Source organism: Callithrix jacchus, chromosome 14, assembly GCF_049354715.1.
Source record: "Callithrix jacchus isolate 240 chromosome 14, calJac240_pri, whole genome shotgun sequence".
NCBI classification, from domain to species: domain Eukaryota; kingdom Metazoa; phylum Chordata; class Mammalia; order Primates; family Cebidae; genus Callithrix; species Callithrix jacchus.
The window spans coordinates 70990999-71018584 of record NC_133515.1 but is presented as its reverse complement, the minus strand read 5'-3'; the positions used below and the strand labels follow the sequence as shown (position 1 = coordinate 71018584).

The 27586-nt window shown below is 45.1% G+C and overlaps 2 protein-coding genes across 11 annotated transcripts in view; one reads left to right on the top strand and one right to left on the bottom strand.

Moving 5' to 3' along the window:
• DYNC2LI1 (dynein cytoplasmic 2 light intermediate chain 1) overlaps window positions 1-22937 on the top strand; it is a 73489-nt gene extending 50552 nt beyond the window's left edge. For all 7 annotated transcript variants that reach the window (XM_035272678.3, XM_035272676.3, XM_078349433.1 and 4 more), the window contains 2 exons: window positions 18760-19093; window positions 19704-22937. In XM_035272678.3, the coding sequence (XP_035128569.1) occupies window positions 18760-19093; window positions 19704-19956 (587 nt within the window). In that variant the 3' untranslated portion in view covers window positions 19957-22937. The remainder of the gene's footprint in view (window positions 1-18759; window positions 19094-19703) is intronic.
• On the bottom strand, window positions 314-27455 carry ABCG5 (ATP binding cassette subfamily G member 5). 4 transcript variants are annotated; one of them, XM_002757809.6, is made up of 13 exons: window positions 27194-27455; window positions 26494-26615; window positions 21113-21249; window positions 20936-21034; window positions 17251-17383; window positions 15620-15759; window positions 14135-14264; window positions 13469-13682; window positions 13164-13369; window positions 12073-12211; window positions 9199-9384; window positions 2184-2296; window positions 314-769 (listed from the first exon to the last, which is right to left on the bottom strand). In XM_002757809.6, the coding sequence occupies exons 1-13, from the start codon at window positions 27334-27336 to the stop codon at window positions 576-578; spliced, it is 1956 nt and encodes a 651-aa protein (XP_002757855.1). In that variant the 5' UTR covers window positions 27337-27455; the 3' UTR covers window positions 314-575. The 4 variants fall into 4 exon arrangements, with proteins under 4 accessions (XP_002757855.1, XP_008979010.1, XP_078205555.1 ...); XM_008980762.5 differs by having other exon boundaries at window positions 13299-13369; XM_008980763.5 differs by lacking the exons at window positions 314-769; window positions 2184-2296 and adding an exon at window positions 3438-3585.
• Window positions 27456-27586: the final 131 nt, after the last annotated feature.

Here is a 27586-nt window from a genome sequence, read left to right as displayed (position 1 = left end):
TGGGTGCTCTGTCGCACTGGTGCTCATTATCCATCTGCCCAGCGTTCTCTCGATGTGGTCAGGTAACTCCAACCCCTCGTGAGGACATGTGCATTTAACTCTGGGTTTTCCATGAACAGAAGCATTCTTACCCAATTCTGCATGATAACCTTGCTTCAGCTAAACCCACAACTTTTTTTCTGTCACTTACAGTCAGTAATTCTTCAAACCTTTTGTTTTTGTCTAATCCTTTATCAAATGTAAGCATATTTTTAAGCTGACCTATTTTTTCTGTGTCTAGAACAAGGGGAAAAATAGTCACACGAGTCTCCCATTGATTTATGAATGATTATTATTTACATTGTTGGGCCAGCTCAGTCACAAACTTCCAAATACCACATGTTCAGCAAGGGACTGAACAACTTCCACTGCATTCAGGGCCTGCGTGGATCCAAGAGGCACAAATGGAGTCTTAATGGTTAAAAGACTTAAGATGTCCTATCAAGAAAGAAATATATGGCACTCTCATTTCACACATTCAGAGCAGTCATGCATAGTCAGCAGCTTCACTTCCATTTTCCCAGCCACGGTTTTCACTACCTGCTAATGAGATGATCTCTTATTTTGAAAACAACTATTCCTAGGATGACAAGAGCTGGAATAAATGAATACAAAACCAGAAAGTTCACTGTGAATCTAGATGTTGCCCCTGGGCAGGTTTGCTCAATGAACTGAATTCCTTGAGTGAAGGCACACATTGGATTAGTTGTCACGGAAACATTTGCACTGCCTGCCAAAGAAAAGATTGACAGTGTCAGGTATGGTTTATCTCAGGTAATTTAATCAACAAGTATTTACCAAATACTTGCTAAGTACCCTCCTTAATGAAAAATACAGGACACTTTAGCGAGCCCAGAATTTACAATTTGATGAAGCAAGAGTTAGCAGTTCTGAGCTTTGGATTCATTTGAAGATGGACATGCTTTTGTTTCTGTTTGGGTATAGATTCATTACATATTCATGATAAAAATCATGATCACTTAGCAGGGGCTATTCTAAAGTTACTGACAATTATCACCTAAACTTATTTAAAACAGCTACTAAATTCAGCCGTATTCTTTGGTTGTCTGTGGAGTGGCCCTGAGTTTTTGTTTTTGTTTTTGGTTTTTTTTTTTGAGACACAGTTTCACTCTGCTGTCCAGGCTAGAGTACAGTGGCTCAATCTCAGCTCACTGCAACGTCCGCCTCCCAGGTTCAAGTGATTCTCGTGCTTCAACCTCCCAAGTAGCTGGTATTACAGGCATGCACCACCACGCCTGGCTCATTTTTGTATTTTTAGTAGAGACAGAGTTTTGCCATGTTGGCCAGGCTGGTCTCTAACTCCTGACCTCACATGATCCACCCACCCCGGCCTCCCAAAGTGCTGGGATTACAGGCATGAGCCACCGTGCCTGGCCACCCTGAGATTTCTAATAGCCATGAGGTCCTTGTCCTGGTCCTACTTCCATCTGGTGGGATTGAGGAATAGAGTTTTGTCAAAAGTGGCTTTACTTAGCAATGTACAATGTACATTTTGGGGAACAAAAAGTCACTTCGGCCTGCTTGAATGTGTTCAGTAGATGCTGGAACTGAGTCTATCCGGAAGATGGTAGTTTACCTTAGTGTACATAACAACATCAAAGTGGCCCTTACCTATTGACCTTTGATAGGAGACTAATTTGACCACTGCTTATTTTCTTTCACTTTAAAAATCAGAGGCCGGGTGTGGTGGCTTACCCCTATAATCCCAGCACTTTGGGAGGCTGAGGTGGGCTGATCACCTGAGGTCAGGAGTTCAGGACTAGCCTGGCTAACATGGCAAAACCCCGTTTCTACTAAAAGTACAAAAATTAGCCAGGCATGGTGGTGGGCACCTATAATCCCAGCTACTCAGGAGGCTGAGGCAGGGAAAACCACTTGAACCCAGGAGGCAGAGGTTGCAGTGAGCTGAGATTGTGCCATTATACTGTAGCCTGGGTGATGGAGTGAGACTCTGTCTCAAAAAAAAAAAAAAAAATCAGAGAAAATGTTAGGCTGTATTTCAAAACAGAGTTTTAAATTGAATTATTATAAAACACAGCTTTTATTTCAAAAATACATTTCCTCTATGAAATTGCTACCTCAGAATAACATGTAAAAATAATATCCCCAAATCGAATACTTACCACAAGTGAAATTCAGTCCGTAGAACTCATTGACTACAAGAATCTCACTGCAATATTTTTGGAATGTAAAATAACTGATGATTTTAAAAGGAATGGGCATTTCTTGTATGTTTCTTAAGGAAAAGAAAACAAAAATGAAATTCAGTAGGCTCTGGCAATAGTCCCACCAAATGAAAAGAAAGGCAATCCTTATGTCATGTTTTCCAACATGAATATAGTTTTCTATGTCTTTATTATAAAAGTTATGCTCACTATAAAAAGAAACCTTCAAACAACATTGAAAAATATAAAGAAATACCATTGCCTATAAATAACTACTGTCAGCATTTTGGTTATATATATAATATTTTATATAAATGGAATTAAACTATAAAACTATAAACTATATATTAAATTATAAAGTTTTATATAAATAGAATTAAACTTTTTTTCAGAGGATGATTTGTTTATATTATATTGAACATGTTATCCCTTTGGGATAGAGCTACTACAGAATTTGGCATATACCCATTTGCGTTTTGAATTTATTATCCATTTTCATTTAAACATTGCATTATAAGTTCTTTGTATATATATATATGTATTTTATTGCACTTTAGGTTCTGGGGTACATGTGCAGAACATGCAGGATTGTTGCATAGGTACATACATGGCAATGTGGTTTGCTGCCTCCATCCCCCTGTCACCTATATCTGGCATTTCTCCCCATGTTATCCCTCCCCAGTCTCCCTGCCCCCGCTGTCCCTCCCCTATTCCCCCCCAACAGACCCCAGTGTGTGATGCTCCCCTCCCTGTGTCCATGTGTTCTCATCGTTCAACACCTGCCTATGAGTGAGAACATGCGATGTTTGATTTTCTGTTCTTGTGTCAGTTTGCTGAGAATGATGGTTTCCAGATTCATCCATGTCCCTACAAAGGACATGAACTCATGGTTTTTTTATGGCTGCATAGTATTCCATGGTGTATATAGAATTAAATTCTTCATGCTCTTTCCTAACCTACTCTTTTTCTGCCAAACATATGTCTCAGACATCCTTCCAAGTCAGTAAGCATAGCACTTTGTCATTTTTAGTCACAGTGCGGTGGCCTGTGATAGTGAAGACCTTGATTTAACAGTTCTCTCATGATCAATTACTGTCTACTTATTTTGGTAAGCACTATTGGCATAAACATACAAGAAAACACAGACCTAACACACACCAATTGGAGGAGGAGATTTGTGATTAAACAGACAGTTGAAGGTACCAGTGTAGGAAGTTAGAACTAACCTAGAATATAAAGGAAAAAGGAAGGAGAGACTGAGCCAACATTTATTGTGAAAATGAAATTTGTCTCCTCTCCAATCTATTTCAGGTGAGACTTTATGCTGACACTGTGATCTTCTTAGTCCACTATATATTTTCTGCAAATTAAAAGATATAAAATTTTGTTTGCAAGGTACCAGTTCTAGGAGCTTGAGAACTTCAAAAGACGTATCCTATCCCTAAGGAACTCATAATGTAGTTGGAGATACAGAATATATCCTTACAACTATAAAAATACACACACTATCACATGCTACCTCTTGTCACAGTCTTCCTTTGGAGTAATGAACTATTTGTGAAAATTTGTCTCAAATAGTAGCCTTGGCCTCCCAAAGTAAGACTATTTGTCTCAAATAATGGTGAACCATTTGTGCCAAGAAAGTATAAAAACATGTGTGCCATATATCCACGATATTCTTGTATTTAGTACTTATGATTTCACCTGTTTCCAAGTGGCCCCAAACTTTCAGTTATTGGCAATTTCCTAAGCACAAAATTAAATTAACCACATTGAGAGGTTGCTCATTGAAAAGGATACATTGGAATCTGGGAAGGAATTAGGGGAAGAGGAAGGAAATTCTAGGAAGGCAGAAATGGTATGAGTACAGGCATGTCAAGGGCTGCATATGGGACTGACTGGACAAGAAAGACTGCAGCAGAGGATGTGAAGTGTGAACAGTGGGAGGGGAGCTTGGAACAATAGCCAGAAACAGCCATGTAGGGGCTTGACATGAGTTGAGGATGAAAGACCATAAATGAGAACGGTCAGGCTGAAATCAGCATTCTGAGAAAATTAACCTGACTCCAGCAAGTAGGATGGCCAGAATGAGGACAGAGTAAGAACAGCAAAAATAAATCAATAAATAAAATAAAAAAGGAGCAGACTACAACAGAAGTTTAAGATGACAAAGGCCTGGAGTAGGATGATGGCCACAAGGGTGGCTGCCTGGTGGCTAGAGTGTATCTTTTTGAGGTAGGAACTGTGGCACCTTTGTTTCTCCCTGTACACAGAGTCAAACACAGAACGTTCCACATGCATCTACAGTTTGATATCAGAAAAGAAAACCAACATAATTTGGTGAGTGATGCAGTGTGTATACAGTTCAAAGACAGAGGACTCATTCACTTATTCACTCAATTCAACAAATAATGTTTGCAGGTGTAATCGGTCCACAGCCCACGGGGTGGCCGCTGAGAAGGTCTAAAATGATGAATAAGACACAGCTGCTGCCTTCAAGAGGCGGCTAATCTGTTACCATAAAGGAAGACTGTGACAGGAGGTAGCGTGTGATAGACTGAGAGAGAAAACAAAGGGGGCTTTCAGAGACAGTGCGTCTGTAACTTTGGGAACAACGACAGACTGTGCAGGTGACAGAGAAATGGATCAGTGGAAAGCACAGACAAAAGGAGAAGCAGCAGGAACCAGAGATCTAGGTGTATTGATACAACATTGTCCACATTATGTTGGTTTGTCCTTTTTTGTTGTTGTTGTTGTTGTTGGTTTTGAAACAGAGTCTCATTCTGCCACCTAGGCTAGAGTGCAGTGGTGTAATTTTCGCTCACTGCATCTCTGCCTCCCGGGTTCAGGTGATTCTCCTGCCTCAGCCTCCTGAGTAACTGAAATTACAGGCACGTGACACCACACCCAGCTAATTCATATTATGTTGTTAAATGGGGGAAAAAAGTATGCATATATGTTACACAACAGGATGATTTCATCTTTATTAAAACTTGTATAAAATTCTGCCAGGTACCGTGGCTCACACCTGTAAACCCAGCACTTTGGGAGGCCGAGGCAGGCGGATCACCTGAGGTCAGGAGTTTGAGACCTGCCTGACCAACATGGAGAAACCCCAACTCTACTGAAAATACAAAAGTAGCCGGGCATGGCGGTGTGCGCCCGCAATCCCAGCTACTCAGGAGGCTGAGGCAGGAGAATCACTTGAACCTGGGAGGCAGAGGTTGCGGTGAGCCGAGATCGCACCATTGCACTCCAGCCTGGGCAATGAGCGAAACTCCATTTCAAAAAAAAGGTATACAAAATTATAGCAAGGACTACAACAAAATTTGACTCTCGGCTCTGATACTTCAGGTAACTTTTACTTTCTTCCGCATATAGATTTATATTGTGTGCATTTCTTCCCCCGAGAATTTGCATGATTTTGTAAGCAGAAAGAATGGCAAAGCTAGTTTCCTTTGTGTTTGAAAGAGGAGGGAGCCACCAGCACAAATGCCGCAGGCAGTTCACTAGGAAGATGATGACTGGGGAGAAAAATGGGTAAATGAAATGACTAGCAGGTTGATGTGGCCTTTAAGAGTGGAGTTTTAATTCAGTGATGGGAGTGGAATCTGTGTGCAGCCTTGGGATGTTAAGATTTTGCAACTAATCTGAGAGTATTTGGTATTCTTGGTCACTGCCTACGTTTTAAGAGCAATTAACTGCCAGGCACAGTGGCTCATGCCCGTAATCCCAGCAGGGATTTGGGAGGCCAAGGCAGGGAAATCACTTGAAGTCAGGAGGTTGTGATCAGCCTGGTCAACAGGGCAAAACCTCATCTCTATTAAAAATTAAAAAATTAGCCAGGCATGGTGGTTCGCAACTGTAATCCCAGCTATTCAGGAGGCTGAGACAGGAGAATCACTTGAACCTGAATGGCGGAGGTTGCAGTGAGCTGAGATTGTGCCACTGCACTCCAGCCTGGGTGACAGAGTGAGAAGAAGCAAAAAAAAATAAATAAATAAAGAGCAATTAACTTCCTTTTCCTAAAAACCCAATACAAATGCTTCTTTTGATGGGGTTACTTCCAGATAAATCCATGATAAATTGAAAATATTCTAAGTTAAAAATGCATTTAATGCCGGGCGCAACGGCTTACACCTGTAATCCCAAAGCTTTGGGAGGCTGAGACGAGGGTATCACCTGAGGTCAGGAGTTTGAGACCAACCTGGCCAATATAGTGAAATCCCATCTCTACTAAAAATACAAAAATTAGCCAGGCGTGATGCTGGGTGCCTGTGATGCCCGCTACTCAGAAGGCTGAGGCAGGAAAATTACTTGAACTTGGGAGGCAGAGGTTGCAGTGAGCTGAGATGGTGCCACTGCACTCCAGCCTGGGTGACTGTGTGAAATTCCGTCTCAATAACAAACAAACTAACTAAAAAATGCATTTAAGACACCTAGCCTACCAAACATTACAGCTTAGCCTTAACCTTAAATATGCTCAGAACACTTAACGTTAACCTACAGTTGCGAAAAATCATCTAACACAAAGCCTGTTTTACAATAAATTTGTGAATATTTAATGCAGTTTATTAATCCTGTTCTGAACATACAGAATGATTGTATGGCTACTCAAAATATGATTTCTAGGCCGGGTGCAGTGGCTCATGCCTGTAATCCCAGCACTTTGGGAGACCAAGATGGGCGAATCACTTGAGGTCAGAAGTTCAAGACTAGCCTGGCCAACATGGCAAAACCCCGTCTCTACTAAAAATACAAAATTATCTGGGCATGGTGGTACACACCTATAGTCCCAGCTATTCAGGAGACTGAGGCACAAGATTTGCTTGAACCTGGGAAGCAGAGGTTGCAGTGAGCTGAGACTGAGCCACTGCACTTCAGCCTGGGCAACAGAGTGAGACTGTCTCAAAAACACAAAAACAAAATACGGTTTCTACAGAACAGGTATCACTTTCTCAAAAAATCATAAGTCGGGGATCATCTGTGCATGAAACGGCACCAGATTAACTGAAACTGTGATTCTAATAACAACAGAGGAGATGCTGCCTGAGGTTGGGTCTGTACATTGCTGGCCTGATTCTGTACTCTTGGTGTGATTTGATTTCTGCACTTCTCATAAATGTTAATAATCCACTTAAGCAACATGGACAAATACAATATAATGGTCTTAGTATGAAAAATATCCTCCTTGATTGATCAAAGCTTAGTTCACTTTGCTTTATAATCTCACCTTCATATAACTCGCTACAGTTTATAATGTGTTTCCATATTGATTATTTCCTTTGCTTCTCGTGATCTCTTGAGGTAGGTGGGGCTGAAATCGTGATCTCTTTTTTATAAATGAGGAAACTAATTTAGATAGAAAAGCAACTGTGGGGCCGGGCACGGTGGCTCAAACCTGTAATCCCAGCACTTTGGGAGGCCAAGGCGGGTGGATCACGAGGTCAAGAGATCGAGACCATCCTGGTCAACATGGTGAAACCCCGTCTCTACTAAAAATACAAAAAATTAGCTGGGCACGGAGGCACGTGCCTGTAATCCCAGCTACTCGGGAGGCTGAGGCAGGAGAATTGCCTGAACCCAGGAGGCAGAGGTTGCGGTGAGCTGAGATGGCGCCATTGCACTCCAGCCTGGGTAACAAGAGCAAACTCCGTCTCAAAAAAAAAAAAAAGCAACTGTGACAAGTGGTAGAGGAAGTTTCTGACTCATAAGTCAGCCTCTCTCCAGGAAGTCACATGCGTCACAGCTTTCATAGTGGTGTGACTTGAGCAAAGTCAAGTCTGAGCTTCATTTTCTTATCTGAAAATGGATTGCTCTGAGAGTTAAATAATTAAACACACATATAATTTTATATAGTAGATATAAATGTTTATGTCTACTCAGTAATGTTTTTGCTTTTTGATTGGATTTTAAAATTTTTAAGTCAAGTCCGGATACAGTGGCTCACACCTATAATCCCAGCACTTTGGGAGGCCAAGGCGGGCAGATCATGAGGTCAGGAGTTTCAGACCAGCCTAACCAATATGGTGAAACCCCGTCTCTACTAAAAATACAAAAATTAGCTGAATGTGATGGTGCATGCCTATAATCCCAGCTACTCGGGAGGCTGACGCAGAAGAATCACTTGAACCCGGGAGGTGGAGGTTGCAGTGAGCCGAGATCACGCCACTGCACTCCAGCCTGGGTAACAGCGAGACTCCATCTACCAAAAAAAAAGTCAAAGAAACAGCCTTCATGTTTCCTTGGGGACCCATAGATTAATTACTAGATCCCGCTCACATCACCTGCTGGGATCATTTTTACCCTTTTAAAATTTTCTGCCCTTTTTGCTGCTGCTTTTTAAAAATGTGGGCAGATATATTTTTTCCTGGTTGTAAAATGATATTTGTCCATTATAGAGTTTTTATAAAATACAGAAATATGAAGAAAAAAATTAAAATCAATATCACCCAGAGATAATTCCTGCTATCATCTGGCTCATGTCCTTTAAGCCTTAATACTCTTTGGAACAGTCTTTTATCCTGCAGGCTCTTTTTTTTTAATCTGACTAGTCTTAATTCCTAAGAATAACTGGGAATTGAGAACTACAGTACCCACTCAACGGTATCAGGTCAGAAATGGACTAATGCATGCAAGTTATTTAGCCTGTCACGTGGGCTGTGGGTTTTTCCTGGAGGATCCAGACTGCTTGTCTTCTCTTGGTATAATGGCTTATTACATGTGAATCATATCATAACATAAACTTGTCAGTTCCTGATTCTTAATAAAAAAGACATTTTCTAGAACAAATGAACAGTTCAAGGTCTCAGGCAATCATGATTAACAAGCAGTATGAATGTTCCAGACTATAAGGTAATATCTGGGATCACTATCACAGATTATCCTCTGGAATTCCTTTACAACAGGCACTATTAGGTGATCATTAATAACAGATTATCCCAACCTAAATTTTGGAATTGTGATCTCTTACCTGAGGAATCCAGATCCAATAAGCACCCCCGCAATGGACAGCAGAGCCACTACACTGTTGACTATATTTGGGTTTTGGATGATACCAAGTAGCACAAGAGTTAGAAATTCACCAATTAAGTGGGGGGCCAAGAGAGCAGCAGAGAAATATCCGTATCTGGCAACCTCAGGATATAAGCCCAGCGTCCTAGAAAAGCATAAGCTCTTTAGTTTCTTCTCCAAGGGCTATCATTTAAGAAAAATACTGCACTTGCCTCTATGAAGAAATCCTTGGTGGTGAGTGGGTGGTGGGAGTTTGCAGAGCAATCCACACTCCCCTTTGAAAGGCCTCTTTGGAAAGGAGCCAACATTTGAGACTATTTATTACATCAAATTGTTCCCATTGGCTGCAACTCAATGGGAGGCACCTTTTCCCTTTCACAGCTCCTTCAGCTCTCATAGGAAAACATTAAATTACTTAGACAAGGGTCACAACTCACTGCAGTAAGCAGGCTTGTTGAACTCTACAGGCTTCTTCATAAATAACCATATTCTGCCTAGCTAGCACCACACCTACCTTCATGTTAAGGGCTCACCCAGCCCGCTTCAGCCCCTCCTTCCCTGAACCTCATCTCTGTCATGTGGGATTCTTGCCCATGTGAAAACCCCTCACTTCTTTTGTCCTCAATCAGGTTAGCCCCCGCCAGGCCGACTCCATTCCATTCTTGTCTTTTATTCTACCAACCTCGTCCATTGACTTGACCTTCGTTTTCTTTTTTGAAACAGAGTTGCGCTCTGTCGCCCAGGCTGGAGTGCAGTGGTGTGATCTTGGCTCACTACAACCTCTGCCTCCTGGGTTCCAGTTATTATCCTGCCCTAGCCTCCCAAGTAGCTGGGATTACAGGTGCCTGTCACCACACCCGGCTAATTTTTTTTCTATTTAGTGGAGATGGGGTTTCGCCATGTTGGCCAAGTTGGTCTCGAACTCCTGGCCTCAAGTGGTTTACCCAACTCAGCTTTCCAAAGTGCTAGGATTACAGGTGTGAGCCACTGTACCTGGCCTGACCTTCATTTTCTTATAAACGAACCACCCTATATCCATGCACCTTTCCTCTTATATTCCTTTCTCCAAATTATATTTCCCTGGTGATAGCATGTCTTCAATGATCATTAGGCATGGCGGCTCTTTATCCCGTTTGTAGAGGGAGCAAAAAATGCTGGCATGTCTTATACTCACCCCTCCTTAACATTTACTCTTCAGGCCATCTACTTTTCCTCTGTACAAATCATAAGGTTTGCTTATGCTATCAATGCCATTCCTCATTGTGGTCTTCTGTGATGTTTAAAACATTCTCTCACCTTTGATGATTTTATAGCATCTGGACCAGGATCATTTTTTCTACTCCTCTCCACTATCATTTTCCTCAAGCCCTTTAACCCTCTTGATGAGCCATCCACATCAGTGGATCCTAATTAACTAATCTCCTCAATTCCAGTGGCTCCATCTACTTAATCTTGATGACTCACCATGTTTTGGACTTAAATATTACTCAAAAGGGTTCCACTCCCAGGATTTCAGAGTCTGAGGACACCCTCTCTGATCACGGCCTCCTGCCTCTCACTTCCCCAGTGCCCTCACTGCTGCAGATGCTTGGTCCCTTCTGCCATTCTTTGCCTTATCAATTCTCACATCTGGGGACCCTACTCTCTCTTAAGCAATGGAAGGTGTGGGGGGCAAGACATATTGCCACACTAACTGGGTCCCCTCTGCCACTTTGCTTCAGCTGACTTCTGGGCCCCTAAAATTTCTTCAGTGTGTATTGAGTTCTAATAGGATATTCCGTTATGACTGATACAAACTCTTACTTTAAAATTTTCCCCTCCCAATTTCATTCTCTCTCCCCAGTGCTCACCAGCTGAATTCACCTCCTATTTTATTAATTTCTTGCTATCTTCATCATCTCTATTTTTCATTCTCTCTCTCACTCCGTCTTCCTATACACCATCTTTGAAAGCATGACCCTAGCTGCTTGCATCCTCGATCCCATGTTATTTGGATTCCCTTATCCCTACCTTGGTCTACTCTGGAAACTTCCTCTTTGACTTATCCAAATTTTGGCTGCATTTTCATCTACTCTCAATCTAATGTGTTTTGATGGTCTTATTTACCACATCCTGAAACAACCGTAGTTTGAACCTGATGGTCATTTAAGCAACTGCCCCTCTTCATCCTACCCTGTAACACCAAGCTTCTCAAAACAGTATCTGCTTCCTCCATCTCACACCTTACCCTCTTGTAAATCTGACATGCACCCCCACAACTCTACTGAAGCTCTGTTTTGGAAGATTGCAATGGCCTCCTCCCCTTATGCCTCACCTCCTTTAACCCCTGCACTACTGAAGTGTTCATGACACTTTCTTGAAACTCCTTCCTCATCCTCTCTGACGCAGCCCAATCCTGCTTCTCTTTCTACCTCCCTGATCACCCTCTGCCTCCTCTGTTGGCTTGCTGTCCTCTTCCTACCCTCTGAACGTGTCTGTTTTAAGGTTTTACACTCAGGCTGCTTTCTCCCTGCCCCCGGGACCCACGTGCACCTGAATCACAGCTACTTCAGAGCCCTCTTCTCTGGCCCAGGCCCTGCCGTGAATGTGGGACAGGCCATTCCCTGGCAGGTATCGTCTTGGTGGTTTGTTCTCAGGTCCCCTGCAGCCCACAATTGGGCTATTTACAATAAAATTAATGTCCTGGAAGATCGGACATTGCACTAGACACTGATGGGCAACGTGTAGATCCTTCAGAGCAGAGAACTCCACCCTGGAGATCTCCCTGCACAAGTCCCACTGGCTCCATGACTCCATGGGAGCCTGGCCCTAGGTGAAATGAACAACCCCTCACCAGTAGCACACACTGCTGAAAATCATGGTGGCAACAACGCTGAAGGGGAGGACATGCAGCACGTAGGCCAGCAGCATCTGCCACTTCTGGTAGAGGCCATCTTGACTCTCCTGGTCGCTGACAGCTCGCAGCACAGGAACTGGGGATGGAAGGTGGGTTACAGAACAGTCAGTCACCACCCGGCTGAGAGAAGGAGGGCTAGCTCAAGCTGAACATGAGGTCTGTCAGGGCTGCATGGGGTGAAAACCAGCTGGCAGGGGGTTCCTGCCATCCACAGGACAATAAATCCCCACCCCAGAAATCTACACTCTACCTGAATTGCAATACAGTTGCAAAAGATGTAATTTATTTCCTTCTCTCTAAAGCGGGGAGTTGTCACCAATTCAATAAAAGTACTTGCAAAGGGGGCAGGAATCAGTGATTTGAAGCACTTTGTCTCCTTTCTGTGCAGGACTCCCCCTGCCCCGTCCCACCCTGCCATCTGCAGCCTGCATTTTACACTTGCTCTCAGAAGGCCATGCAACCCCGGTAAATGCAGACACTGAGCCTTGCCTCTCGGGTCAAGCTCTAGGGCAACTTCACAGCAGCAGAGTCCTCTCCTCTTATCCCCTCACAGTGTTGCCTTTGGGGAATCCCTCTAACATCCACTTCCTGCAACATTAGGGAACCAGGTATTGTCTCTGGAATTCCACTGAGTTGGAAAATGAGGTGCTGGCTGTCCTACAATCGGCTCCAAAAAGAAGCTAATGGTGCAAAGGTGGCCTAGTCCCTGAGCTCCCTGGGCTATGCATCCAAGATGGCCAAGATGAGATAGGAGGAATGATCTTTTGAAAAGCTCCTCAAACCCTCCCCACCAGCACATCAGTACTTCCTGTTTCCCTGGATCCTTAGCCCCCAGAGAGATCCACCTGGTGAGCTCATTCATATTAACATGTTGGTAACTCAATAGTTACCCTTTCCCAGAGAGGGAATCCGGAGTGCCAGGTTTAGCTCAGAGAAATATCCTTACGATGGTGGACTTTTATAAGGTGACAGCTGGAGAAGGGAGGTGTTTAGGGAGAAAGGTGCACCTCCAGCACGTGGACACTTACACAGATTCACAGCGTTGAGCATGCCTGTGTACGGGGTGGCACCCACAAACTGGTACAGGATACCCACGCGGTCCTGAATAGCACCCTTTAGCACATTGTTCTGGACCCGTAGAACGAAGAAAAGGAGGAACAAACCCATGATCAGATTCTGAAGGAGACGCATCATCACGGCCAGCTTATTTCTCACCAAGTTTCTTGTCACTCTCCTGAAAACAAACAACCCTGCTGTAATTCCTTTCAGAACTGTTACTGGGGGATGGCTAAAGTCCTCCAATGGGCATTGCTCACATGTGCGAGCCTCTCACCTCAAGAGAACATCCAGTTTAGAGAAAACTCCAGGAGAATCCTTGGTTTTGAAAGGAACCATTGGTAATGTTTTCAGGTGTTTCGTTCTTTCGATATTCTCCAAAGTTTTATGACAAATTGCTGATTTCTTGTAGGCAGATTCTATCATCTGGACTCTCTTATAGGTTTCTATTTCCCGTTCCTTGCTTTGGGTATCCACTGACGTCAGGTCCGCTAAAAGTTTTTCCCAAAAGATGTCACCCAAGTGTTTTTAAATGCATGTATGTACATGGATATACGTTTGGTACAGGAGTACTGGCCATAATACCTCATTCCATCAAGATAAAATTTGTGGTTAATGCCCACCTATAAAATCGGAATACTTTAAAGCATCCCAGCTGGGCCTTGAGGATCCCACTGGGATTGTCTGGGAGAATTTGGAAGCTCAGCTAATGATTCTCTGATAAAGTAGTAGCAGGGCGCCAGTTTGAGAGAGCTCCCCAACCTCATTCTGATAGTCATCTCTGGCAAGTTAATTGACTGGGCCAAATAAATTCCTTGAAGAGTATAAAACACAAAAACAAAAGCAACAGTCAAACCCACTAGTGTTGGTGTCATCCAGGTAGGAATCTGAGATTAGAAAGTTAAAAAACATTCACGATGGGGAATGTGAAAGAAAAACTTACTATAGAAGTCAAAAGGGTTTGAATGTTCAGGACAAGGGTAACCGCAGTCATTGAAGAAATCAAGCATTTCCACTGGTGTGCCACAGAAAACCAGCTCTCCGAAGCTCAGGATGGCAATTTTGTCAAAGAGCTGATCAGACAACAGATGTTGTTAGTGTGTGATCACAAGGGCAGCCAGGTACTTTGAATGTCTCCAAGAATACTGATGCAGGGCCAAGGTCAAGTATCCCTTATGGTCACCATCTCTTTATGGGAAATACACTTCCCAGCAGTCAGTCCTTCAACGACCTTGACCCTGCATCAGTATCCCTGGAGACACTCAAAGTGCATCGCTACCCTTGTGAGCCTAGGCTAGCACTGCGGGTTATGCTGCCTCCATCCTGAGGCCCAGCATCATATCTGGGATAAACAAGCATGACTAGACCTGGGTTAAGTCCCAGCCACACCATGTGCGTGACCTCTGGTGAGCCGGGGTGGGTCTTAGTTTGTTTCTTTATTTTTATTTTAAATCTCAGCTTCTACTCTATAAAAAGCAAATAATAGCTAACTAAAGGGATACTGGGTGGAGGAAGTGAGATTTTTTGGAAGGAAATCTGTAAGATTTAGTGGAAAAACACAGCCTTCGAAGCCAATGTGGCTGTGAAACCCTAATGCTAGCTTTTTACTATTAATAACTGTGTGATCTTGGCTCAATTTTTTTTTTTTTTGAGATGAAATCTCACTCTGTCACCCAGCTTAGAGTACAGTGGCACAATCCCAGCTCACTGCAATGTCCTGGGTTCAAGTGATTCTTCTGCCTCAGCCTCTTGCACAGCTGGGTTTACAGGAACATGCCACCATGCCTGGCTATCACTTTGGAATCATTGCTAAGTTTCACTCTTTTCCTCTGTAAGGTGAATATACTGCAACACGCCTCATAGGAGTGTTGTGCAGATGAAATGAGCTACGTACAGAAAATATTTGGAACATGGTAGGTGCTGAAAGAACTGGGTTTTCATCCTTTGCTCTTCCTCTCTCAGGTGCTGTTGGCTCCAGTTGCTCTAGCACTAATCTTTTTTTTTTTTTTCTGAGACAAGGTCTTGCTCTGTCACCCAGGCTAGAATGCAGTGGCATGATCATGACTTTCTGCAGCCTTGACCTACTGGGCTCAAGCGATCCTGTCACCTCAGCCTCCCAAGTGGCTGGGACCACAGCTGTGTACCACCATGCCTCACTAATTTTTCTTTCCTTTCTTTTTTTTCTTTCTTTTTTTTTTTTTTTTAGAGATGGAGGGTCTCACTTTATTGCCCAGGCTGGTCTCAAACTCGTGGCCTCAAGTGATCCTCTTGCCTCCGACTCCCAAAGTGCTGGAATTACAAGTGCGAGCCATGGTGCCTGGCCACTGTACAAATCTTGCCCCTGCCCCTGCCCCTGCCCCTGCCCCTGCCCCTGCGATTCCCAGCTCAACACACCATAGACCCAGCCTTTACAAGTTGAACCCCTTACCTGAAAAAGCTCAGAACGGGGCTGGTGAATGGTAAGGACCACAATTCGGTTCCTGCGAGCCAGTTCCACCAGGAGGACGACAATCTGATTAGCCGTCATGCAGTCTAGGCCTGTGGTCGGCTCATCAAACAGCATGACCTCTGCCAGCAAAGACAGGCCAGACTTCTGAGGCACTGCAGAGCCCCGGCTCTGTGCTTCAAACTCAGAATTCTCAACTGTCCCTTATTGAATTTGCACCCCATCCAAACAGTGTGCAGTGGGAAGTAAACATGGAAACTGGCTTTCAGCCTGAGCTCAGGAGAAAGGACCTGACCTGGAAGGGTCTAATTTCCAGCTCTGGAGCACGTGTGGGGCTCAAACCCTCCAGGGGACAGGGAGTAAGCACGTGTGGGGCTCAAACCCTCCAGGGGACAGGCCTCTCATAGGGTACTAGGCTCTGCCCAGGGCACCCTGCCAGGAAACAAAGGCTGGCAGGCTGACATCAAGTTGTTTTGAAACAAGACTGAGTGGAGGCTGGTCAAAAAGACATAACCTCATTTCATGTTTGTAACACTTTCCAACACCAGCAGGGTCTTTGCATAGAGAAAAAAAAAAAAATCTGACCAATAAAACAAGGTCTGAAGTGTGGCAGGGATTTGGGTTCTTTAGAGGGTTTAAAGTAACTTATTTCTACCTAAAAAGTGACAAGGGGGCTGGGTGTGGTGGCTCATGCCTGTAATCCCAGCACTTTGAGAGGCCAAGGCAGGCAGATCACTTGAGGTCAGGACTTCAAGACCAGCCTGGCCAACATGGTGAAACCTCATCTCTACTAAAAGTACAAAGGTTAGCTGGGCGTGGTGGCAGGTGCCTGTAATACCAGCTACTCAGGAGGCTAAGGCAGGAGAATCACTTGAACCAGGAGGCAGAGGTTGCAGTGAGCCGAGATCATGCCACTGCACTCCAGCCTGGGTGACAAGAACGAGACTCCGTCTCAAACAGAAAAAAAAAAAAAAAGTGACAAGGGCTCTTAAAAACATCTCTATCTGCCTTCTAGTGACAAACCACCATCTGAAAAACAGGCAGCCCTGGTCTGCCACAGTGCAAAGAAAGGATCTAGATGCAGTCTGCCCTCTCCAGCTGCATATGAGTGGCGAGGGTTCCCCAGGCGATAGGGAAAATGACCAAACCAGGCAGAGGATCGACTACTCTGTTTTGACACTCCCTCATCCACAACATAAACACTTTTGAGTGTATCATTCAAATTCCTATTTCAATTCCTGCCATTTCATGAACACCTGTGGTCATACCAAAACTCACTGGCTTTCCCCAGCCCACACAGTGGTATTGCCCTAGTAAGAAGAAACAATTGGCTGGCCAAGGCTCTGTATTCATGGAAGACTCTGGTGGAACACTGCAACACCAACGCAATGCTTCTGAGTCCAAGAGCTATTTTGTTTGGATGATGGAATCACATCGGGAAATGAGCTATACAGCATTTCCAAAAAAAACGGGCCCCTAGTTTGAAAAACTGTGATTTCAGTTGCACACAACCCCCTTTCCAAATAAGGACTGTGAAGAAAGGGCCCAAAGTATCTGCAGACACACAGAAGATGCCCAGACAGCAGCTAGTAGCAGTTCTGGGTGTCACTTACTAGGATCCTGGAGCAACTGGGCTGCAATGGAGACCCGACGCCTCTCACCAATGGAAATGCCACCCAAATTGTAGTTGCCAATCAGTCGGTCTGCCACATGGCTCAGACTCAGCTCTGCCATGACAGCCTCCACCTGCAAGAGACACAAATTACAGGAAGGCTGGGAGTGACTCCAGCTGTTTTTTCAACACCCGCCCCCTGCAAGAATGCAAGGGCCACTTCCAGACTCACCACACCCTGGGGAAAGCACATCTTTTATAATAATATGATCCAATTTGGCTTAAATCATACGATATGTCTCAGATCAAAAAACAATATGAATTTTTTAAAACATCCCCAGAGGCTGGGTGCTATGGCTCATGCCTGTAATACCAACACTTTGGAAGGCTTAGGAAAAGGGACTGCTTGAGGCCAGGAGTTTGAGACTAGTTTGGGCAAAAAAGAGAGACCCTGTCTCTATAAAAAAAAGAAAAGAAATTAGTTGGGTGTGCTGGCATGTGCCTGTAGTCCCAGCCACTCGGGATGCTTAGACAGGAGGATCGCTTGATCCCAGGAGGTCGAGACCTCAGTTAGCCGTGATGGTACCACTGCACTCCAGCCTAGGCAACAGAGCAAGATCCTTCCTCAAAAATAAAAAAGTGGGCTGGGCATGGTGGCTTACGCCTGCAATGCCAGCACTTTGGGAGGTCGGGGTGGGTGAATCACTTGAGGTCAGGAGTTCAAGACTAGCCTGGCCAACATGGTGAAACCCTGTCTGTACGAAAAATACAGAAATTAACTGGGTGCGATGGCGGGTACTCGTATCCCAGCTACTCAGGAGGCTGAGGCAGGAAAACTGCTTGTACCCAGGAGACAGGTTGCAGTGAGCCGAGATTGTGCCACAGCACTCCAGCCTAGGTGACAGAGCAAGACTCTGTCTCTAAATAAATAAATAAATAAGATTCCCTAGAACAAAAACTGCTTATACTTGCTTCAGGAAAATTAACCAGGAAACAACAGATATGTCCTTAAATTCCCATTTGCAGGAGCCTCAGTCACTCCAGCCCATACAGAAAAATCCCCCAAAGTTATGATTACAATATCGCTTGCTTTTATGTGTTTGGGTTTTGAAACTGTATTATATGTTTAAAAAAATCCAACTTGATTTGAACTCAATCTGTTTCCTACTATATAACCCAGGTAAGTGCCAGGGTCCTGTGTGGTGCAATCTCAGTGTGGTTTTGCATCAGAGACATATAATCCGGCCTTCAAAAGTAATTAAAAATAATTCCAATCTTTTCTTGAATTTCTTTAAGGACTTTAAGAGGGACCCAATTTATAAGCCACAGCCACACTTAAAATTCCCTTTTCTCCAATTCTCTTCGCTCTACTTAAACCCTGCAGCTCCCCGAAACCCTTCTTCCTCCTCATTCTCAACTCCCCCAGAACAATAACTAAAAAACATTCTTTACTGACTTTCTAATCAAGAAGCTTGCCTTTCTTCCTCCCTCTCTGTCTTTCCTTCCTCAGCTTATCTCCTCTCCAGAGACCTGTTCACAAATCCGTTTCTGTCCTCCCGTACTGATTACCTCCATCTGCAGAAAGCCCGGGGGAAAGCAGGAAGAAACAGAAGATACTCATATGGTAATGAGTTTTGTTTCCAGACGTCCCTAATAAGGCTGTGTTATGAAAATGGAAACAAAACCATTCCATTACAAAAAAATAAGCTCCACTGCAGAAGTGAGGATGACTTGTGGACCACAATTCCAGAGGAGTCAGGGGAAGGAGTGGACGGCAGAGATGAAGTTTTGACCCACCCAAATAATGGACATATCCGAAATAGGTACAAAGGAATAATGAGAAGGTAAAAATGCATAAGTAAACAAGCATGATAGATTCTGGGAAAAAAAAAAAAGAAAAAGAAATGTCTTTTCTTGCCCTCAGGGTAGAAAGATCCTAGAATTAAACTTTGCTTGACGCAGTGAGATTTCTGCGCTCACCAGCCAGAGTAGATTCCCGAGCCTCCTTCTCATCTTTGTAACATCATAAGGAGTAAGCCTGCCCCTCCTGGTTTAGAAGGGATGGACGGGGAAGACATTTACTTAATTTGTCTCAGAGGTTTCACACCCCAGCAGGAATGCTCTCCCATATTTTGGAAACACTATTGGAAATGGAACTCAGAGTCCTTGTAAGGACCATTGGGATAATCAAGTCCCACCCTCCATGCTCTGTGCTTTCACATATTCTGATGTATTCCTCACATTGACCCCAGGAGAAATGCATTCTTATTGTATTTTTTATAGAGGAAAAAACAGAGAATGATCTATAACTTGCCCAAGATCATGCCATTAGCAAATGGCAGGGCCAGGATTGAGAGGACTGTCTGTGCTCTCTCAGTTGGTCCAGGAAGCCTGAGCCTTAGCCAACAGCCCCCCAGACACAGCCTGCTCACATTGGCCATGCTTTATTTCCAGGTTCTTCCAAGGACAGGAGCAGATCTGCCATGCTCTCTCCTTTGTTGTCATCAGCACTTCCTTCCCACTGAATTGCTTGTCAGGATTTTACACCCTGTGGGCTGGATTTGCTCAGAAAGGACTCTCAATTGGAGAGAACTCTGCTGTCAGGAGTTCTCCTGCTTACACAGAACTGTGCCCCTTGAAGGAGGCATGTCCATCTGTCATTGGTTCCCTGGGTGCTCGTGGGCCTTCCCAGACTAGAGAGAAATGAAGCAGTTTCCAGGTATGGTCCCGGGTCATTTTACCTGTGGCTACTTCCAAACTGGATACATTTAAGAAAGAGATTGGAACCTAGAAGGAGCTGACAATTCAATCGTTTCTTCCTTCATTAACTCAGTCCAGTTTGGATGAGGCACATTCAAGATGCCTCCAAGTAAGCTGAGAAAAAATCAGTGGCAAAAATATCTATGCAAACAGGGAACTTGTAGAACAGCATGGTCCCAGAGAATGGTAATGCAAGCCACAGACAGAAGTGAAATATTTTAATAGCCATATTTTAAAAAGTAAAAAGAAACAGGTGAAATTAACATGATATTATTTACAGACAAAATACCGTTTCAACCTGTAATCAATACTTTTTAATTTTTATTTATTTATATATTTATTGATTTGGTTGGGGGATACAGGCTGTCCTTCAGGCTGGAGAGCAATGGTTTGCTCCAGCCTCCACCTACTGGGTTCAAGAGATCCTCCTGTCTCAGCCTCCTGAGCAGCTGGGACTGCAGGTGCACGCTACCACACCTGACTAATTTTTGTATTTTCTGTAGAAGGTAAAAGTCTCACTGTGTTGCCCAGGTTGGTCTCAAACTTCTAGACTCAAGCAATCCTCCGGTCTTGGCCTCCCAAAGTGCTAGGATTAAAGGCCTGAGCCACCCTGCCCAACCTAAAAATTCTTAATGGGCGTTTTCACATTCTGTTTTTTCAGACTCAGAGCCTAAAATCTGATATGTGTTTTTCACTCAGAGCACATGTCAGTCTTTGGACTAGTCACATTTCAAGTGCTCCAAAGGCACATGAGACAAGGAGCTGCTCTCTCTGGCAGCGCAGGGTGCACGGTGCAGGATGCAGGGCACGCTCTAGAGTGAAGGGGTGACGAGCAAAGGGGAGGAATGGGTAAGCGTAGGCAAAGAGAGGAGGGCGGGATGCAAAGGCACTCGGCTTGCCTGCTGTAAGCAGAGGGCTGCACCCACCTTCTTCTGGAAGAAGCTGGGGCTGCCGCAGCGGATGGCCAGCAGCGCTGTGTAGCGCAGCGTCTCGCGCACGGTGAGGCTGCTCAGCAGGGTGTCGCTCTGCAGGAGACGCGGGCGTCAGCGTCGCCCAAGCCCCGGGGGCGGGCAGGGGGCCAGGAGTGTGGGAGACTCGCCCACCTGCAGGACGTAGGAGAAGCAGTCCTGGAACTGGTCCCGGTGCAGCTCCTGGCCGTTCACATACACCTCCCCCAGGAAGGACCCCGTGCGCCGCAGCCTCCCGGACATGGCGTCCAGCAGCGTGGTTTTCCCGGAGCCTGCGGGGGCGACAACAGAACCCCTCCGTGCTGGCCTTGGAGGAGCTTCCCGAGACTCTCTGTGCGGGCCTGACCCCGCGGGCCAGGAGTGCTACGTGATGGACCCTGTTCTAGGGATTAAGGATACTGCAGAATACAGGCCCTGCCCTGCAAAGCGTGCAGCCACTGTGCATGTCGCAGTCTCGTGGGTCAAACTCTTAGGGCGCAATCGAGTCTCTGGATTGTCCCCTGAGTGAGAGGGGACACACCATTTTTCTTATCTGGGTCAAGACCAAAGGTGCTTTCTCTGCTTGTTTATTTGCCTTTAAAACTGTTTTGGATTGAAAAACGAAACAACTATAGGTATCAGAATAAGAGCAAAGCCAAGACTCTTGGAAACGCTTGGATCCTAGAATGTCTGGATTTCTTTTTGTGTCCCGCAGGGGTGGTCTAGTTATACCTGGATGTAGGTGACATTGCCTAGAGCCTTGCTCACAAAGCAAGCAGCATCAGCAGCCCCTGAGAGCTTGCCAGAAATGCAGAGCCCCAGGCCTCACCCTGACCTGCTGAGTCAGGTCTGCTTCAGTCGAGTTTGAGAAGCACTGGCTTGGTGAGTCCTTTGGTAAAACCAAGTTGGCCACAGCCTGCACCAGAGCCTGGGGCACAGCCTTGCTGGATGTCACTAGGAAGGTTCCCACAGAGGGGCTGTGGTGAACTAACTGCCTGCTGGAGGTGACTGGGGTATGATACTTCCCTTGTTTCTTTTTCTTTTTTCCTTTCTGTTTTTTTGAGACTGAGTCTTGCTCTGTCACCCAGGCTGAGGTGCAGCAGCAGTATTGGCTCACTGTAATCCCTGCCTCCTGAGTTCAAGCCATTCTCCTGCCTCAGTCTCCTGAGTAGCTGGTATTACAGGCATGCACAGCCATGCCTGGCTAATTTTTGTATTTTTAGTAGAGATGGGGTTTCACCATGTTGGCCAGGCTGGTCTCAAACTCCTGACCTCAGGTGATCCTCCTGCCTCAGCCTCCCAAAGTGCTAGGATTACAGGAGTGAGCCACTGCTTTTTTCTAAGGTTAAAGGTTAGGTGATATCTTTAGGTCAAGAGCCTGCTGGCCCCTCAGTCATATTAGACACACTTACCATAGGCCCAGAGTTCATGGAGACAGAATAGACCTCCCGGACCTTTCCTATCCAAGGAGGTTGGGAAGTCGGGATTCATAACAGAGAAATAGGAGGTTCTGAACTATCTGGGAAGATAGCAAGAGAAATCTACTGATGTGATGGCTTGTGCAGAGCAAAAGAGATCCTTTGTGGAAAAAAAAAATGTTTTCTTAAAGAGACGGAGTATCACTCTGTCACCCAGGCATTGTACAATGGTGCAATCTCAGCTCACTGCGAATGCCACCTCCACCTCCCTGGTTCACACAATTCTCCTGTCTCAGCCTCCCGAGTAGCTAGGATTGCAGGTGCCTGCCACAATGCCCAGCTAATTTTTCTGTTTTTGTAGAGATGGGGTTTTACTACATTGGCCAAAGTGGTCTTGAACTCCTGACCTCAGGCGATACTCCTGCCTAGGCCTCCCAAAGTGCTGGATTACAGGTGTGAGCCACCACGGCAGCACCTTCTTAAAAGATTTTAAACAAACTTGCTTCTTGCTGTGAGAGGAACAAAGATGAATAAACTCCCTTAGCAGTTGTCTTCTTTTCTAATGCATGACTGGCAAAACTCAGTCATTTTTCGGATCCAATCCACTCTGGCAGAAGCTGCAGATATTCTGGGTCCCAGCCCCACCACTTCATCAAAACCGGCCTCTCTGGGGATATTAAAACCACTTTCTTGTTGCCAAATCCAGTGTATATTTCCCTGGGAGGGGTCCCAAGACAGAAACACCCAAGCAAGTCACTTCCAGAGTTCTGAGCCATAGAAACTAGGAGATCATGGGTGCTGTTTTAGGCCAGTAAATTTTAGAATACTTTTTTTTTTTTAAACAAAGAAATAGATAAGGAATTTAGTGTTTTAAAAAAACATGTATCAAATATTATTAACTGATTAATGAGGGAACCAGCAAGATGACAAAGGTCATTCAAAGGAAGATATGAGAGGCTGGGACCGGTGGCTCATACCTGTAATCCCAGCACTTTGGGAGGCCGAAGCAGGTGGCCTGAGGTCAGAAGTTCGAGACCAGCCCGGCCAACATGGTCTCGAACCCCATCTCTCAACCCCATCTCTACTAAAAACACAAAAATTAATCAGGTGTGATGGTGGGCTCCTGTAATCCCAGCTACTCGGGAGATGAGGCAGAATTGCTTGAACCTGGGAGGTGGAGGTTGCAGTGAGCCAAGATAGTACCACTCCACTCCTGGGTGACAGAGTGAGACTCCATCTCAAAACAAAAGAGGATATGAGAAATCGATATGCATAGTCCGTGGGGAAAAGAAGGTTGGAATAAGATAGCAAAGTAGACACAAAAATGGTGAATGCCCTAAAGGGCAATAACACTATAACATTTGTGGTTTTCTTTTCTAATAGGACAGAAATTACTTACAAGTAAATTATCTGCAAGGAAGCATCCAACTCAGAGTCTACACCCTCCTCAATCAGATAGCTGTAGGCAGGCTTGCTTTAGACTATGCTCTAGGGAGACTTTGAACATATACGTCACCGTCTTTTGCCTCACTAATAAAGATATGATGGACAATGCTGCTTGAGATAAGACACCGATGAAATTGTTATTTTATGGAGTCATTCATAAAATTATTTTACTCATTTATTCAACAAATATTTATTAAGCACCCACTATATGACCAACCCTATTCTAGGTAATAAGGATACAGCAGAATACAGTCACTGTCCTTGTAGAACTTGTAGCCCACTGTGGATTCATTTCAGTATAAAGGGTAGGCATTGTCTGAAAGCCATGATTTGGGGTCTCATCAGAAACCAGCCCACAACCCCCACCCCAATCAAGAGCCCCTTCCGCTGTCTTGCTGTATGTGCATGAAACATGACATTGGCTTTTGGGGTACACTTCTGAGATGGGTGTTCCATTTCTTGTTGTTCTTAGAAGTGGGACTTCTGAGAAGGGTGCTACATGCCACCTTGCTTAATCCTTTCTTAATTCTTTCTAAGGACTGTAACAGCTGAGAATTTGTTAAAGGGAAAGAGGCAGTATTTTTTCTTTTTAAAGAAGCACACTGTATTCATCAAAAGGAAGCTGAGCATTATCCTGGATGTTACGGTACATGTGTATAGTTAGATACTGCTTAAAAATGGAAATAAGAACTGGCAGGAACTCTTGAAAAGTGTAAGAGCTTTAGTCAGTGCCATGGTCTGAATGTTTATGTCTCCCTAAAATTCACACATTGAAATCTTCACTCCCAAGATGGTGGTATTGGGAGGTGGGGCATGCTAGGAGGTGATATTGGGAGCTGATTAGGTTATGGAGAGCTCTTATGATTGGGATGAACGCCTCAGAGACTGCCCCCGACATCTGCCACGAAAGGTTAGGGTGAGAAAATGGCTGTCTAAGAGGAAGTCACTCTCACCACACACCAAATCTGCTGACCCCTTGAGCTTGGACTTCCTAGTCCCTAGAACTGTGAGCAACAAATTTCTGTTTTTTATAAGCTACCCAGTCTATGGTATTTTGTTTTAGCAGCCTGAATGGACTGAGACAGTCCAGAAATTCCTCTCAACAGCACTACAGTGGCCATCTGGTTGTGCGGCTGCTATGGCAGATGAATAACTGTTGATTCAGCTCCCTGGCTCTAAGGAGGCTGACCATGCCTACATTTGGTCACAGACTTCAACGGAGACCCCATCTCCATTGGGAGAATAACACAAGTAGAGAATGGCAATGAATGTCAACAATTTGCAAGCAATAGCTCAATCAAGAGGCTTCTGTGAACCCAATTTGTCAGAAGCATTTAACCTTAAAATGTACATGATAATCCAGTGTAGCAGACACTGTGGTGTCCCCTCTTCAGGGCCAATGCTGCCATCCCCCAGCTGCTGACGATTCACAGCAGGGACTCTCCCAGGGAATTGCCCTCAGCCACAAGAAGCTGCCTCACCAAAGGCTGTACTCTCCAGGGCAATGACTGGCTGATGCAGGGACACAAAGGCAAACACAGCACTGACTTTAGGCTCAAAGACAGCTACCCTGGGAAAGAGGAGGAGAAGGATGATGTGAAGGATGGGCAATGGATGACCTCAGTGCAATTTGTAATGTTTAATTCCTTAAAAAAGAAAAAGAGTCTGGGAAACATAGTAAGAACCCTGTCTCTACAAAAAAAAGATAAAAATAGAAATAAATTAGCCGGACCTGGTGGTGTGCACCTGTGGTCCCAGCTGAGGTGGGAGGATCACTTGACCCCAGGAGGTTGAGGCTGCAATGAGCCGAGATTGTACCACTGCACTCCAGCCTAAGTGACAGAGTGAAACTGTGTCTCAAAGAAAAAAAAAAAAAGAAAGAAAAGACCTGAAGCAGATGAGATCTGATAAGGCCTGAAGCTAACACCTGAACTTTTAAATATTATTCTCCAGTCTTTTTTTTTTTTTCTTGAGAGAGCATCTTGCTCTGTTGCCCAGGCTGGAGTGCAATAGCACTATCTTAGCTCACTGCTGCCTTAACCTCCTGGGATCAAGCAATCTTCCCACGTCAGCCTCCCCAGTAGCTGGGACTACCGACCTGTACCACCATGAGCAGCTAACTTTTGTATTTATTTTTTAGTGATGGGGGTCTCACTATGTTGATTAGGCCGGTCTTGAACTCCTGGGCTCAAGCGATTCTCTCACCTTAGCCTCCCAAACTGCTGGGAATGACATGAGCCACTGTGCCCAGACTATTCTCTATTATTGATTGTATGTGCGAAATATACCATCATAAAAAAGGACCAGTGGAATCAAAGATAGGGGCTTAATGGGCATATTTGTGCTTATTTAATTCATTTTCCTTTTCCTATCTCTAGGCAGGGTACAGATAGGGGAAACTGTGTTTTCTGAGTGCTTTTATGTGCCATGGACCTGTGGGGGCTTTTATATTTTGAAATATGAATTCATGTACATGTTAGGCAGGATTTTATACTCTTTCCAGGATCTTTCTATAGATTTCACATTGGTAGCAGGTTCTATTCACAGTCAGACATCATTAGATTTCATTCTAATATCAAACCTGTGGTTTTCTTGCTACAACTGTATCTGTTTCTTTAAGGTGGAGTTTAACTCAAGCCAAAGCCTTTTTAAAATCCTTCTTCCCAAGCTTACCTGAGCTTCCTAGGATGCACATGATCTGCCCACTCTCCACGTACAAGGAGACGTCTTTGAGGATCTGCCTGGTCCACTGTCGCTGGCAAGATGTGATGTCCCACCAGGGCCCCACACGGTGGCTTTAAAGGAAATCCCAGGAAAGCAAAGGCAGCATGGGGCCCTGGAAGGGGCTACACCTGGGTCCCCAGCATTGATCCCACCTGTGTCCCACCCCAGTTATCTTCAGACAGGCTCCTAACGTGTTTCAGCCTCGGCATCCTTCTCTGTAGAACCTGGCAGGTAGCGACTGAGGCTGTCTGTCACCTAGGGAGGGGGCCTGTGCTGGAGCTGCTCCAAATGTCCTGCCCATTTGTCTGGGAGGTGGTTGTCCCTACATTCGTCACCTGGATTCAAGACTCCTTTATTCCCAGCTCCCCAGGCCCCAGATTCTCTCCATCTGCAGAGGGCAAGTGGTAGACACTAGGGTAGGCAGGGCACAGCTCAACTTTGTTTATACCTAGGCCCTTCCCTGGGCAGGGGGAGGGGCCATTTACTGTTGCTCCCTATTTCCCAGTGCAGCCCTTCCCCCTCTCTTCTCTCCACCTGATCCACTGAAGAGGGAGCCCCAAAGTCTCCAGCCAGGCAGCTCAAGAGTGAAAAAAGGCAGCAGAGGGCCCCGTGCTCCTGGGGAGGAGCAGCAGCAAGGTCTCTGCCTTACCTGATGCTGTAGGAGGCATGGAGGATGCCCAGACTGTGAGGCTCAGGTGCAGTGGCAGGAGCCCCCTCCAGGGAGCTCTGGGAGCCTCTGTTTACCTGGAGTCCTATGGACCCTCCGGGGGTCAAAGATGGAAGGTCACCCATGGCCAACGGGCAGCAAAGCTGGGCAGATTTTCTGGTAGCCTGACCCTCCTCAGAGTGGCTGCAGTTGGGGAGCCAGTGGCAGACTGCCCTGCCAGCTCCACCTGACCCCAGAGTCCCTCAGGATGGCAGGACTGGGACTTGGCCAAGAAGGCCGTTATCTGATGTACCTTTAGCCAGCGCGTCCTTATCTTGAGAGAGGGCAGAACACACATGTGTTTGTAGGTGGGCTTGCCAGAGAGGAATGCTGGGA

What these genes read in the sequence shown, in the direction of transcription:
- ABCG5 (XM_002757809.6), bottom strand. Translation starts at nt 27,336, where the DNA reads ATGGGTGACCTTCCATCTTTGACCCCCGGAGGGTCCATAGGACTCCAG. An exon ending in CCAGCTTCTTCCAGAAGAAG is followed by an intron (nt 17,384 to 20,935) that starts GTGGGTGCAGCC and finishes TGTCTCTTGCAG; the next exon opens with GTGGAGGCTGTCATGGCAGA. An exon ending in ATTGGATCTGGATTCCTCAG is followed by an intron (nt 2,297 to 9,198) that starts GTAAGAGATCAC and finishes CTTTTCCTTAAG; the next exon opens with AAACATACAAGAAATGCCCA.